Genomic DNA, 15,389 nt, shown 5'->3' on the forward strand with positions numbered 1-15,389 from the left:
GGAGTGAAATGGGGCAGGGCGCCGGAGTCCGGGGGCACATGTGTGCGCGCGCGGCGAAGCCCCGCGCGCGCTCAAAATGGGGGCGCGGCCACGCAAATTAGGGGGCGTGGCCACGCCTCCGTCATTTTAGGGGGCGGTGCGGCCCACAGACGCTACTATAGAGAGCGTCTGTGGCTGGCGACGTCACTGTTGGGGGCGTGCCCAGCACCTCCGTCGGTGCTGGGCTTCCCCCAGCCCTCTCCCAATGCGTGAATGGATGCCGCGCGCATGCGCACGGCATCTATACACGCCGGGAGGGCAGGGAGCGGGCGGCTGTTCTAGCAGGGCGCCGCAAAAGGGGCAGGGCGGGTTTTGCCTGTTAAAAAACGGCCAGGGCGCGGCGCCCTGCTAAAACAGCCTAGAGTGAACACTAATCACCCATCAAATAAACCATAGCAACATTAATCCATCAACTAATAAATCCTCATACGAGGTGAAAGCTATTTTACAAAGGTGAAATTAAGGCATACTTGCCTACCTGACCCTCTCCATGAGGGAGAAAATGCTCTGTTCCTGGACTTTCCTGGTAATGTATGATTGCCATCACCTGTGGTGAGCAAGTTAATTGATAAGAAAGGTGTTTCACCACAGGTGATGGCAATCATACATTACCAGGAAAGTCCAGGAACAGAGCATTTTCTACCTCATGGAGAGGGTCAGGTAGGCAAGTATGAATTAAGAGGGAGGGGGGGAGGGGCTACATCACAAAAAAATAAGTAACCAACATTTTTATTTACACTGCAGGGCTGTAACTAGGGGAGGGGGGCTAAGGGGGCATGCACCCCATGTGCAGTATTTGAGGGGGCACTGAAGAGTTACAGAGGAGCAGGGTTTTTTTTTTTAAACCTGCAGGACTGTGCTGCTCCAGTGAGACAGCAGACAGCTCCCGGGGCAGTGTCTCTGACCCACCTGTCTGCCCAGAGCTCGCCTCGACGCTGTGTGGGTGAGCTCCAGTACCTGGGATCTCTCCTATGCTGGCTACTGTCAATGCTTATGCTTGTTAACAGGTGCAAAGGTTCACTTTGCTAGCTATCCACTTGACAGTGGAAACTTAGAGCCTGGATAACCTCCAAATTTCACTGAGTGCTAAAACAGCAGTTTTGTGGTGAGTTTAAAGACAGACTTTATTATTGGCGCTGTGCTCCCAGTATCAACCTCCGCTTTGCCTCCCAGATGGGGGGATTCTGTGTAGCTTATAGAGGGATGTAGTGTAGTAATGTATTGCAGTATATAGAGGCATGTAGTGCACTGATGTGGTGTAGCATATAAGGGGATGTAGTGTAGTGGGGTGGCATTCTGTATGCCGGCGGTCGGGCTCCCGGCGCTCAGTATACCGGCGCCGGGAGCCCGACCGCCGGCTGACCGACACTTATTTTCCCTCGTGGGGGTCCACGACCCCCATAGAGGGAGAATAAAATAGTGTGGCGCGCGTAGCGCGCCACCGTGCCCGTGGCGAGCGCAGCGAGCCCGCAAGGGGCTCATTTGCGCTCGCCACACTGTCGGTCAGCCGGCGGTCGGGCTCCCGGCGCCGGTATGCTGGGCGCCGGGAGCCCGACCGCCGGCCAGCCGTAGTGAACCCAGTGTAGTGTATAGGGGCATGTAATGTAGTGATGTAGTTCAGCGTGTAGGGATATAGCAATAGTAGTGCAGTGGATAGGGGAATGTAGTGATGTGATGAAGTTTTATGATATAGTGCAGTGATACAGTGCAATGTATGTGGACACACAGAGGAGCATGTCGGCGGGCACCAAATTACTGCCATGCCCCAGGTGACGAAAATCCTAGTTTCGGCCCTGCTTACACCCGAAGTTTTGTGCCTCAAAAGATGATCAATGCCTTACTGGCAGTAACATATATTAAAACAGTCCACTGCTCATCGAGAAACTGCTTTTAGTTTTCAATTTACCAGAGCATGATTTGTGTATGAGAGACAGGTATGCTTTGGCCCTCCAGCTGATATGGAAGTAGACTACAATTCCCAGTATCCCCCGGCAGAATCACAGGTTGCTTACTCTAACCTCTGCTAAATGCAGGAGAAGGAACATTTAGGAACTTGTGTGTCTTTTATGCCGCTCTATCTGCTTTAATGGGATCAGAGCAATGAAGCCCCTATTTCTACATGTATTAAGGTTTATAGCATACATGCATGTAATATGTCACACTAAGCACTGAATATGTATGTAATGTCACAGATAACACACTAACCCCAGCACCTCCCAGCTCTGCTTGACACCAGCAACCTAGCACAGGGCGCCGCCATCATGATCTTGCTCCGAATCCGAGCCTTTTCCTGTTGTCGTTATGTTGTTGCTGACCTCGTTTCCTGTCTGACCCGGGGTGTGCTGGGAGATGTAGTTTCTGCCTTTTAGAAGTTGTTTAACAGGAAGGGACGTATTAAGGAATGACACTCTGGTCTGGTCCCTTAGGCCACTTGAATCTAGCATCAACCAAAGCGAAGCAGCTGCACAGTCCACAACTACAAATCCCAGAGGGCACCGCGCCGCGCCTGCGTATGTATCCTTGTTTACGTCCACGCTTTGGCGCTGTCATTCTGACTTGCTGGGAGCGGGTGGCTTCCAATTGGCTGGGATGTGTCACTCTGGATTGTCATTGGCTATGGAGTGTACGGCCTGCGTCCCAGCTGATTATCAAGTTAAGTTGAGCTGGCTGCTTGGAGAAGGAGGAGTGCCCACGTGTGTTGTTACGTTGTTGCTGCAGGCCGGAGATTTTATGCTGCAATATTATAGTAATTATCATTACAGTAGCTGCTCATCTTCCACGCTGGATGCGGGTCTGATCTCAGGGTTTCTGCTGTAGGTAAGTCCCTCCTCCCCTTGTGCATAGTAACATGGGCCCCTTCCTGGTCTGGTGATCAGGCTGCTAACTGACACAGTTGACAAGGGGGTCATCTGCTTGTAGGCGTCACACATTCACACCCTTCTGTATGAGGGTTATTATAATAACATGCATGGATGCATAGAAATGACATGTTACAGTATCAGTAATACATTGCTATCCGTGACTAAATCACAGAAAAGACAGGCAACATGTGGTTTTCCTGTTGGGTAACTACAGCTCCCAATGTGCCATGATAGCTTCAGAGTGACAGGTTTTCTAAATGTTACAGTAATTGTCGCATGTTTTGACTTTATTGGTTTGGCAGTATTCCAAGCCTGCTTAATTATCAGTGTAGTCATATATCATGGTAAGTTCTTGTCCTGACGTTGTCTCTCATTACCAGCTTGTGTCCGCCATAATTTATACAGGTGACTCTGCCAACCTGTGTCCTATTGTGCCAAATACCATGGATGGAGCTGGTGACGGTGGTGGGTCTGGATCACCAAGCCCAGAGCCAGAGGAAGGTGCTGCTGCTGCCGCCGCCGTGTTCCATGGCGATGAAGAGATCATAGAAGTGCTTGAGTTAAATGATGCAGAACCAGATCCAGGTACACATGTAATGATCAGCAGTTGCTATGTGCCACAATATGTTTTAGAGGTAGAGGTTTGGATTTTGTGTTGAGTTTTTTATGTTTGGTATATAGCAGGGGTGTCCAAACTTTTTGCAAAGAGGGCCAGATTTGGTGAGGTGAAAATGTGTGGGGGCCGACCAGATACACAAATGCCCCCAGCAGTGCTGCCGGATACGCATTGCGTGCCCCCAGCAGTGCTGCCGGATACGCATTGCGTGCCCCCAGCAGTGCTGCCGGATACGCATTGCGTGCCCCCAGCAGTGCTGCCGGATACGCATTGCGTGCCCCCAGCAGTGCTGCCGGATACGCATTGCGTGCCCCCGGATACGCATTGCTTGCCCCCAGCAGTGCTGCCGGATACGCATTGCGTGCCCCCAGCAGTGCTTCCGGATACACATTGGAGAACTACTTACAAGTGAAAATGCTTTAGTCCAGAACACCTATGAGGGGGTGAAGCACTGAACTTATTGAGACTGCTGATCACCACAGACTGCTGCGGAGCAGTAGTAAAGACGGCCAATGTGATGTTCCTCCCTGGTGTCTCCTTTTATAGATTCATACACTTAGGAGGGCTGGGTTTGTCTTGGCGGGAGAGGCAACCCCAGCCCTCCTGTCTCACCAGATCATCAGCAGACCAGCTTATAGTCTGCACGCAGAGAAGGGGAAGATGGCTGTCAGTCACCGTGTAGCACGGCTGACAGCCACGGGCCGGGAGTGTCAGTGCGGCGGAAGAAGCAAAGGCAGTGTGCCTGAGAGATAGCGGGCTGAGTGTCAGCGCGGCGATCAGTAATAAACAAGCAGGGCAGGCTGTTGGCCAGTGGAAATGTGAGCACGGGTCGCAATTGGCCCCTGGGCTGGACTTTGGACATGCCTGGTATATAGTCTTTGCCTCATTCACATACATTCAGGACAAGTACTAGATCCATGCGTTGTCTCTATCACACCAAATAAACTCTCAGCAATTTAGTCCACCTAGTTAGACTTCCAGGAAATTTCTTATGGTCTAAATATCTTCGGATATGTCACTTTCTTTTATCGGCAAGGCTGGGGAACACTGGACCATGGGATTACAGGTTGGTTGGGGCAGTTGGCACGTAAACAGCCCTTATTGTAGCTTAATGATTTTTACTTTATTTGTAAGTTTTAGTTGGGTACTGTGTGCTGCGGCGCTGGCCTACCCTGCAGGCGCTGGTGTGGAGACTCTTGGGGCTACAAGGGGTTCCACTGTCCGGCGCCGCTAAGCTCTGCCCCCGAAACAGAGCGCTGCTATTTTCCCTTCCTCTTTGCCCTGTAGCTCCGCCCCTGCCTGCTCCCGTGGGCGGGTGTTTTTTTCGCACTCTGAGTCCCAGGGCTGCATTCCACTAGCCCCGCCCCAGCTAGCCTTTCGATCACACTGGCGCTGTTCTCTCCTGCACTGCCACAGCAAGCTGGGGGGGAAAAAACGCTGCCTGTCATCCTTTGCACACAGGGACACTCACAAACGGCAAGTATTGTGGGACTTATACTTAAATCAGTACCTAGCCCACTGTGTTTCTCTGACGTCCTAGTGGATGCTGGGAACTCCGTAAGGACCATGGGGAATAGCGGCTCCGCAGGAGACTGGGCACAACTAAAGAAAGCTTTAGGTCACCTTGTGTGCACTGGCTCCTCCCACTATGACCCTCCTCCAAGCCTCAGTTAGATTTTGTGCCCGGCCGAGGTTGGATGCACACTAGGGGCTCTCCTAAGCTTCTAGAAAGAAAGTATAGAATTAGGTTTTTTATTTTCAGTGAGACCTGCTGGCAACAGGCTCACTGCAGCGAGGGACTAATGGGAGAAGAAGCGAACCTGCCTGCTTGCAGCCAGCTTGGGCTTCTTAGGCTACTGGACACCATTAGCTCCAGAGGGATCGACCGCAGGCCCAGCCTTGGTATTCGGTCCCGGAGCCGCGCCGCCGTCCCCCTTACAGAGCCAGAAGCAAGAAGAGGTCCGGAAAATCGGCGGCAGAAGACATCAGTCTTCACCAAGGTAGCGCACAGCACTGCAGCTGTGCGCCATTGCTCCTCATACACACTTCACACTCCGGTCACTGAGGGTGCAGGGCGCTTGGGGGGGGCGCCCTGAGCAGCAATAAAAAGTCAAGTCAGGTAACTTCCCTACACATAAATATTCTGGAACTGAGTGCCATTTACAATGCCCTGAGTCAGGCAAGGCCTCTGCTTCAAAACCAGCCGGTACTGATCCAATCAGACAACATCACGGCAGTCGCCCATGTAAACCAAAGGGGCGGCACAAGAAGCAGGATGGCGATGGCAGAAGCCACAAGGATTCTCCGATGGGCGGAAAATCATGTGTTCACACTGTCAGCAGTGTTCATTCCCGGAGTGGACGACTGGGAAGAAGATCTTCTCAGCAGACACGACCTCCACCCGGGAGAGTGGGGATTTCATCCAGAAGTCTTCCAAAGGATTGTACACCATTGGGAAAGGCCACAGGTGGACATGATGGCGTCCCGCCTCAACAAAAAGCTATAAAAGATATTGCGCCAGGTCAAGGGACCATCAGGCGATAGCTGTGGACGCTCTGGTAACACCGTGGGTGTACCAGTCGGTTTATGTGTTCCCCCCTCTGCCTCTCATACAAAAGGTACTGAGAATAATAGGAAGGCGAGGAGTAAGAACGATACTCGTGGTTCCGGATTGGCCAAGAAGAGCTTGGTACCCAGAACTTCAAGAAATTATATCAGAGGACCCATGGCCTCTGCCGCTCAGACAGGACCTGCGGCAGCAGGGGCCCTGTCTGTTCCAAGACTTACCGCGGCTACGTTTTGACGGCATGGCGGTTGAACGCCGGATCCTAAAGGAAAAGGGCATTCCGGAGGAAGTCATTCCTACGCTGATTCAAGCCAGGAAAGATGTAACTGCAAAACATTATCACCGCATATGGCGAAAATATGTTGCTTGGTGTGAGGCCAAAAAAGGCCCCAACAGAGGAATTTCAACTAGGTCGATTTCTGCATTTCCTACAAGCAGGAGTGTCTATGGGCCTAAAATTAGGCTCCATTAAGGTACAGATCTCGGCTCTGTCGATTTTCTTCCAGAAAGAACTTGCTTCAGTACCTGAAGTTCAGACATTGTAAAAGGAGTGCTGCATATTCAGCCCCCGGTTGTGCCTCCAGTGGCACCTTGGGTTCTCAACGTGGTGTTGAGTTTCTTAAAATCACATTGGTGTGAGCCACTAAAAACCGTGGATCTAAAATATCTCACGCGGAAAGTGGTCATGTTATTGGCCTTGGCTTCGGCCAGGCGTGTATCAGAATTGGCGGCTTTGTCATATAAAAGTCCTTATCTGATTTTCCATATGGATAGGGCAGAATTGAGGATTCGTCCCCAGTTTCTCCCTAAGGTGGTATCAGCTTTTCACTTGAACCAACCTATTGTAGTGCCTGCGGCTACTAGGGACTTGGAGGATTCCAGGTTACTGGACGTAGTCAGGACCTTGAAAAATTATGTTTCCAGGACGGCTAGAGTCAGGAGAACTGACTCGCTGTTTATCCTGTATGCACCCAGCAAACTGGGTGCTCCTGCTTCTAAGCAGACTATTGCTCGCTGGATTTGTAGCACAATTCAGCTGGCGCATTCTGCGGCTGGACTACCGCAGCCAAAATCTGTAAAAGCCCATTCCACAAGGAAGGTGGGCTCATCTTGGGCAGCTGCCCGAGGGGTCTCGGCTTTCCAACTTTGCCGAGCTGCAACTTGGTCAGGGGCAAACACGTTTGCTAAATTCTACAAAATTGATACCCTGGCTGAGGAGGACCTGGAGTTCTCTCATTCGGTGCTGCAGAGTCATCCGCACTCTCCCGCCCGTTTGGGAGCTTTGGTATAATCCCCATGGTCCTTACGGAGTTCCCAGCATCCACTAGGACGTCAGAGAAAATAAGATTTTACTCACCGGTAAATCTATTTCTCGTAGTCCGTAGTGGATGCTGGGCGCCCATCCCAAGTGCGGATTGTCTGCAATACTTGTATATAGTTATTGCCTAACTAAAGGGTTATTGTTGAGCCATCTGTTGAGAGGCTCAGTTATTATTCATACTGTTAACTGGGTATAGTATCACGAGTTATACGGTGTGATTGGTGTGGCTGGTATGAGTCTTACCCGGGATTCAAAATCCTTCCTTATTGTGTCAGCTCTTCCGGGCACAGTATCCTAACTGAGGTCTGGAGGAGGGTCATAGTGGGAGGAGCCAGTGCACACCAGGTAGTCCTAAAGCTTTCTTTAGTTGTGCCCAGTCTCCTGCGAAGCCGCTATTCCCCATGGTCCTTACGGAGTCCCAGCATCCACTACGGACTACGAGAAATAGATTTACCGGTGAGTAAAATCTTATTTTTTCCTCCTTATAGTAATGCCCCTCATACATTGTGCAACACATTACAATGGCCCATACACATTGTGTCACACAGGTGTCTTCTAATTACTTTTAAGTTACCTGCTCGTTGCCGGGGGTTTCATGCTGTGGGTTCCATTATCCTTGCCAGGGGTGTAATTCTAGTTGGCAGCAGGCGCCAGCGCTAAGCACTCCCGACACTTCCCTGTTCCCTGTCAGACGTTAGAGGTCAAGTATGACCTCTAGCATCTGTCTCCTCCAAGGTGGTGGCGATTTTGGGAGGGACATTTAACAGATTTACATGCGGATGGCTAAGCACCTCCAAGCCTGGCGTCTCTAAGCCTCCGCACTGGTGGCGGGGGCTGTAGTTACGCCACTGGCTGTAGCTAGGGTGGTGTGGATCGTGTTTGGCACACAGCGTATTTTCCCTGTGGGTGCTACACCGTTCATATCCACCTGCAATCCTGCGCCGCCACCCGTTGTTGTGTACTGGCCAGCACCTGCTGCAGTGTATAGTAGCAATGCGAACGGCTCCTTCTCTGCCGAGCACACCACTACCATTACACATTACAACGTGCAGCGAGCATGAGCCGAGGAGAGCAGCGTCTACCGGTGAGAGGCTTGAACAATGCAGGGATGACAGAGGGCGCTTGGCACTCTACTTGGTAATGTAGTCATGACAGACTAGGATCGCATACAACATGTCTGAGTGAAACTACATTTCCCATTATACAAGGATGCGTGCAAGGATGTACAGTAGCTACCGTGGGTGCAGGGGGTGCAGTTGGTATGGGCCCTGCACCCAATCACATATCGGACTGAAGCATCTGCTGCACGCTTTTCTCCACATCACTCTGCCCCAGCTTGCCCGGCACCTGTCGTCCTCCCTTCCCTCTACCAAATCACACTGAACAGTCCATCCCTGCTGGGATGGACTGACTGCATGATATGTAAGACGGAGCCACACACGGCTGGCTGGAGTGGGACATGGCTGAAGAGGCAGCATGACGATCAATGGAAATGAACTGTCCATGGCAGAAGCCATACAAGTTGACCGCTGTGCACTATGTGATTTTGTCAGACTGCAAATAAAGCTGTAAGTTAAGTTGTGGACTTAGCTCCGGAACTTAGGAGGTACCATAAACCAGCAAGCAATTAGTCGATACAACACAAGGGTCCCCAAACTCCCTGCGGCAGTGTTTCACCCCCTCATTGATTAAATAGTACCTTTAGGCAGTGAGAGTATACTCTGACCCAATTTAAGCAGCTATGTTCTATGTACACAAAGTTATGGCTCTTTCTTTTTGACGCATGCCTATAGGGTGTGCTATCCCTGTTTCGGACATGCAGTGGGGGGGACCAATTATTTCTCTTACGTCCTAGAGGATGCTGGGGACTCCAAAAGGACCATGGGGTATAGACTGGATCCGCAGGAGACATGGGCACACTATAAGACTTTGAATGGGTGTGAACTGGCTCCTCCCTCTATGCCCCTCCTCCAGACCTCAGTTAGATTCTGTGCCCAGAGAGACTGGACACACACTAGGGGAGCTCTCCTGAGTTTCTCTGAAAAGACTTTGTTAGGTTTTTTATTTTCAGGGAGACCTGGCTACAGGCTCCCTGCTTCGTGGGAGTGAGGGGAGAGGAGCAGACCTACTTTTTCTGAGTTCAAAGGCTCTGCTTCTTAGGCTACTGGACACCATTAGCTCCAGAGGGTTTGATCACTTGGTGCGCCTAGCTGCTTGTTCCCGGAGCCGTGCCGTCAACCCCCTCACAGAGCCAGAAGAAAGAAGCCGGGTGAGTATAAAGAAGAACAGAAGACTTCAGTGACTGCAGAAGACTTCAGTGATGAGGTACCGCGCTGCGCGCCATGCTCCCACACACACTTATGGTGGCACTTGCAGGGCGCAGGGGGGGCGCCCTGGGCAGCATGATTGCTGGAGTTAGACAATAAATCTGGCCAAAATATATATATCAGAAGTGCCTAGGCACTTGATATAGCCCCCGCCAGTATTAATATTTTACATTTGAGCGGGACTACAGCGTGCCGGTGAGGGGGCGTGGCTTAGCCCTCACAGCTTACCAGCGCCATTTTCTCTTACACAGGATGCAGAGACGCTGGCCCGAGACCTCCACTCTCCTGCACAAGTAACAGGGAGCAAAAGGGGGGGGGGGACAGTAATTTGGTGCGATTGATTGATAATACACAGCACAAACAGGTCTGAGGCAGTGTGTATTTGCTCTCAGTACCGGGATAGGCGCTGGGGTGTGAGCTGGTAAACTCCCTCTGTGTGTCTCTAACAGGCTTTTCATGGGTCTGTCCCCTATTGCCAGTGTGTTGGTGTGTGTCGGTACGTGTGTGCCGACATGTCTGAGGCTGAGTGCTCCTCCCCGGAGGAGGTTGCTGTGGGGGCGGATAAGGTGCTGGGAGTGACTCTGTCGGCACCGCCGACTGCTGATTGGGTGGATATGTTGAGTACATTGAATGCGAATGTGGCGTTATTGACAAAAAAGGCTGGATAAATCTGATTCTCAGACACAATAGTGGAGAAAATCCATGGAGGACGCCTTGTCTCAGGTCCAGACCCCCTCGGGGTCACAAAAGCGTTAATTTACCCAGATGGCGGATACTGATACCGACACGGACTCTGATTCCAGTGTCGACTTTAGTGAGGCCAGTTTAAATTCGAAACTGGTTAAGAGTATTCAGTACATGATTGTGGCAATTAAAGACGTTTTACATATTTCAGAGGTACTTACTGTTCCTGATACAAGGGTTTGTTTGTATAAGGGAAAAAAGCCTGAGGTGACGTTTCCCCCTCTCATGAGCTGAATACTCTTTGTGAAAAAGCTTGGGAATCTCCTGACAAAAGGTGGCAGATTCCCAAGAGAATTCTAATGGCATATCCTTTCCCCTCTGACGACAGGGAAAAGTGGGAGTCATCTCCCAATGTGGACAAGGCTCTATCACGACTGTCCAAAAAGGTGGTGCTTCCGTCTCCTGACAAGGCAGCCCTAAAGGACCCTGCGGATCGTAAGCAGGAAACTACCTTAAAATCCATTTATGTCACTACGGGTGCGCTGCTCAGACCTGCCGTGGCGTCTGCATGGGTGAGTAGTGCTGTTGGTAAGTGGGCAGATAATTTGGCATCTGACATGGATACCCTGGATAGGGATAGCATTCTTTTGACTCTCGGTTATATCGGGGAACGCTGCAGTTTACCTAAAGGATGCGGCGAGGAATATTGGCCTCTTGGGATCAAGGGCCAATGCTATGGCAGTCTCGGCCAGGAGAGCGCTGTGGATTCATCAATGGAATGCTGATGCAGACTCTAAGAAAACTATGGAGGCTCTCCCATATAAAGGTATTGTCTTGTTTGGTGACGGCCTCGCTGATCTGGTGTCTACAGCTACAGCGGGTAAGTAATCTTTTCTTCCTTATGTTCCTACACAACAGAAAAAGACGCCGCATTATCAGATGCAGTCCTTTCGGCCTAATAAATACAAAAAAGGAAGAGGGTCGTCCTTCCTTGCCTCTAAAGGTAGAGGAAGGGGAAAAAGGTTGCCTGCTGAGCCAGGCTCCCAGGAGCAGAAGTCCTCCCCGGCTTCTGCCAAGTACACCGCATGACGCTGGTGCAACTGGAGTTTCAAGACGTGCCCCCCCCACCGATTTTTCAAATCAGCCTTGCCAGTTTCTATCCCAGAAAGGGAAGTAATGCGTGCTGCGATACAAAAGCTGTGTCCACAGCGTGTCATTGTCACGGGACCCCCGTCTAAACATGGAGAAGGGTTTTATTCGAGCCTATTTGTCGTACCAAAGCCGGATGGCTCGGTCAGACCGATCCTGAACCTAAAATCCCTAAATCTATATTTGAAAAGTTTCAAATTCAAGATGGAATCTCTTCGAGCAGTGATCTCCAGTCTGGAAGAGGGGGATTTTATGGCGTCAGTCGACATAAAAGATGCCTACTTACATGTCCCAATATATCCTCCACATCAAGCTTTCCTGAGGTTTGCGGTCCAGGATTGTCATTACCAATTTCAGACGTTGCTGTTTGGTCTTTCCACGGCCCGAGGGTCTTCACCAAAGTAATGGCGGAAATGATGGTACTCCTACGCAAACAGGGTGTCACAATTATCCCGTACTTGGACGATCTCCTGATGAAGGCAAGATCAAAGGAGCAGTTGCTAAGAAGCGTGGCTCTCTCCCTGACAGTTCTGCAACAACATGGTTGGATTCTAAATTGGCCAAAGTCACAGTTGATTCCGACAACTCGGCTGTCCTTCTTCGGCATGATCCTGGACACTGAACTGCAGAGAGTGTTTCTCCCAGCGGAAAAAGCTATGGAAATCCAGACCATGGTCAAGGAGATTCTGAAACCAGCAAGAGTGTCGATTCATCAATGCACTCGGGTGCTGGGGAAGATGGTTGCAGCTTACAAAGCCATTCCATTTGGCAGGTTTCATGCCCGGGTATTTCAGTGGGACCTGTTGGACAAGTGGTCCGGGTCTCACCTGCACATGCACTGGAAAATAAGCCTATCTTCAGGACCAGAATATCTCTCCTGTGGTGGCTTCAAAGTTCTCACCTCCTAGAGGGACGCAGATTCGGGATCCAGGATTGGGTCCTGGTGACCACGGATGTAAGTCTCTGAGGCTGGGGAGCAGTCACACAGGGAAAAAATTTCCAGGGAAAATGGTCAAGCCAGGAAGCTTGTCTGCACATAAACGTTCTGGAATTAAGAGCCATCTACAACGGCCTTCTGCAAGCAGAACACTTTCTTCGATTGTCCTGATTCAGTCGGACAACGTAACAGAGGTGGCGTACATAAACCGCCAGGGTGGAACAAAGAGCAGAGCGGCGATGGCGGAGGCCACAAAAGTTCTCAGCTGGGCGGAAAAACATGTAAGCGCTCTGTCAGCGCTCTTCCTTCCGGGCGTGGACAACTGGGAAGCAGATTTCCTCAGCAGACACCACCTCCATCCAGGAGAGTGGGGTCTTCATCAAGAGGTTTTTGCAGAAGTGACAAGTCGTTGGGGAATTCCTCAAATAGACATGATGGCATCTCGCCTCAACAAGAAGCTTCAGAGATATTGTTCCAGGTCGAGGGACCCTCAAGCCAGTGCAGTGGACGCCCTGGTAACTCCATGGGTGTTTCAGTCGGTATATGTGTTCCCTCCACTTCCACTCATTCCAAAAGTGATAAGGATCATAAGAACAACAAGGGTTCAGGCGGTACTCATTGTTCCAGATTGGCCACGGAGGGCCTAGTATCCGGATCTTCAGGAATTGCTCCTAGAAGATCCCTGGCCTCTTCCTCTCAGCGAGGATCTGTTACTACAGGGGCCGTGCGTCTTCCAGGACTTACCGCGGTTGCGTTTGACGGCGTGGAGGTTGAATGCTAAATCCTTGCTCGAAAGGGTATTCCTGGGGAAGTCATCCCCACTCTGCTTAAAGCTAGAAAGTAGGTCACGGTGAAGCATTATCACCGTATTTGGAGGAAGTATGTGTCTTGGTGTGAAGCCAAGAAGGCTCCTACGGAGGAGTTTCAGCTGGGTCGATTCCTCCATTTTTTGCAGGCAGGTGTGGATGCAGGCCTGAAATTAGGTTCCATTAAAGTGCAGATTTCGGCTTTGTCTATTTTCTTTCAAAAAGAATTGGCCGCCCTTCCAGAGATTCAGACGTTCGTGAAGGGAGTACTGCACATCCATCCTCCGTTTGTGGCACCATGGGATCTTGACGTGGTGTTGCAATTTCTTATGTCTCACTGGTTTGAACCTTTGCGAAAGGTTGAGTTGAAATTTCTCACTGGGAAAGTGGTCATGCTTTTGGCCTTGGCGTCCGCAAGACGAGTGTCTGAATTGGCGGCTTTGTCTCACAAGAGCCCCTATTTTATTTTCCATGTGGATAGAGCGGAATTGAGAACTCGTCAACAATTTCTGCTGAAGGTGGTTTCTTCGTTTCACATAAACCAACCTATTGTGGTGCCTGTGGCTACGGATGCCTTGGCCGTTTCCAAATCTTTCGATGTAGTCAGAGCTTTGAAAATTTGTCGCCAGAACGGCTCAAATTAGGAAATCAGAGGCTCTGTTTGTCCTATATGCCCCCAACAAAATTTGGGCTCCTGCTTCCAAGCAGACTATTGCCCGCTGGATCTGTAATACAATTCGGCATGCTCATTCTACGGCTGGTTTGCCGTTGCTGAGGTCAGTGAAAGCCCATTATACCAGGAAGGTGGGCTCATCTTGGGCGGTTGCCCGAGGAGTCTCGGCGCTTCAGCTTTGCCGAGCAGCTACGTGGTCGGGTTCAAACACTTTTGCTAATTTCTACAAGTTTGATACCCTGGCTGATGAGGACCTCATGTTTGCTCAATCGGTGCACTCTCCCGCTCGGTCTGGAGCTTTGGTATAGACCCCATGGTCCTTTTGGAGTCCCCAGCATCCTCTAGGACGTAAGAGAAAATAGGATTTTAATACCTACCGGTAAATCCTTTTCTCGTGAACAGACAGGGCGGCACAAGAAGCAGGAGGGCAATGGCAGAAGCTGCAAGGATTCTTCGCTGGGCGGAAAATCATGTGATAGCACTGTTGGCAGTGTTCATTCCGGGAGTGGACAACTGGGAAGCAGACTTCCTCAGCAGGCACGACCTCCACCCGGGAGAGTGGGGACTTCACCCAGAAGTCTTCCACATGATTGTAAACTGTTGGAAAAAACCAAAGGTGGACATGATGGCGTCCCGCCTCAACAAAAAATTGGACAGGTATTGCGCCAGGTCAAGGGACCCTCAGGCAATAGCTGTGGACGCTCTGGTAACACCATGGGTGTACCAGTCAGTGTATGTGTTTCCCTCCTCTGCCTCTCATACCAAGGTACTGAGAATTATAAGACAGGGAGGAGTAAGAACTATACTCGTGGCTCCGGATTGGCCAAGAAGGACTTGGTACCCGGAACTTCAAGAGATGCTCACAGAGGACCCGTGGCCTCTACCTCTAAGAAGGGACCTGCTCCAGCAAGGACCCTGTCTGTCCCAAGACTTACCGCGGCTGCGTTTGACGGCATGGCGGTTGAACGCCGGATCCTGAAGGAAAAAGGCATTCCGGAAGAAGTCATTCCTACCCTGATCAAAGCCAGGAAGGATGTGACCGCAAAGCATTATCACCGCATTTGGCGGAAATATGTTGCGTGGTGCGAGGCCAGGAAGGCCCCAAAGGAGGAATTTCAACTGGGTCGATTCCTGCATTTCCTGCAAACAGGAGTGTCTATGGGCCTAAAATTAGGATCCATTAAGGTTCAGATTTCGGCCCTGTCGATTTTCTTCCGAAAAGAACTGGCTTCAGTTCATGAAGTTCAGACGTTGTCAAGGGGGTGCTGCATATACAGCCTCCTTTTGTGCCTCCAGTGGCACCTTGGGATCTCAATGTAGTTTTGGGGTTCCTAAAATCACATTGGTTTGAACCGCTTAAATCTGTGGATTTGAAATATCTCGCATGGAAAGTGGTCATGCTGTTGGCCC

The 15,389-nt window shown here is 50.7% G+C and overlaps 1 protein-coding gene across 2 annotated transcripts in view; it reads left to right on the forward strand.

Annotated features, from left to right (window-relative positions):
- Positions 1–2,673: 2,673 nt before the first annotated feature.
- Positions 2,674–15,389, forward strand: part of AAMP (angio associated migratory cell protein) — a 135,151-nt gene continuing 122,435 nt past the window's right edge. Inside the window, exons 1-2 of one of the 2 annotated variants that reach the window (XM_063933927.1) lie at positions 2,674–2,856; positions 3,281–3,485. In XM_063933927.1, the coding sequence (XP_063789997.1) occupies positions 3,344–3,485 (142 nt within the window). In that variant the 5' untranslated portion in view covers positions 2,674–2,856; positions 3,281–3,343. The remainder of the gene's footprint in view (positions 2,857–3,280; positions 3,486–15,389) is intronic. The other variant, XM_063933926.1, reaches the window with a different exon arrangement.

Source organism: Pseudophryne corroboree, chromosome 7 (assembly GCF_028390025.1).
Source record: "Pseudophryne corroboree isolate aPseCor3 chromosome 7, aPseCor3.hap2, whole genome shotgun sequence".
NCBI lineage: Eukaryota > Metazoa > Chordata > Amphibia > Anura > Myobatrachidae > Pseudophryne > Pseudophryne corroboree.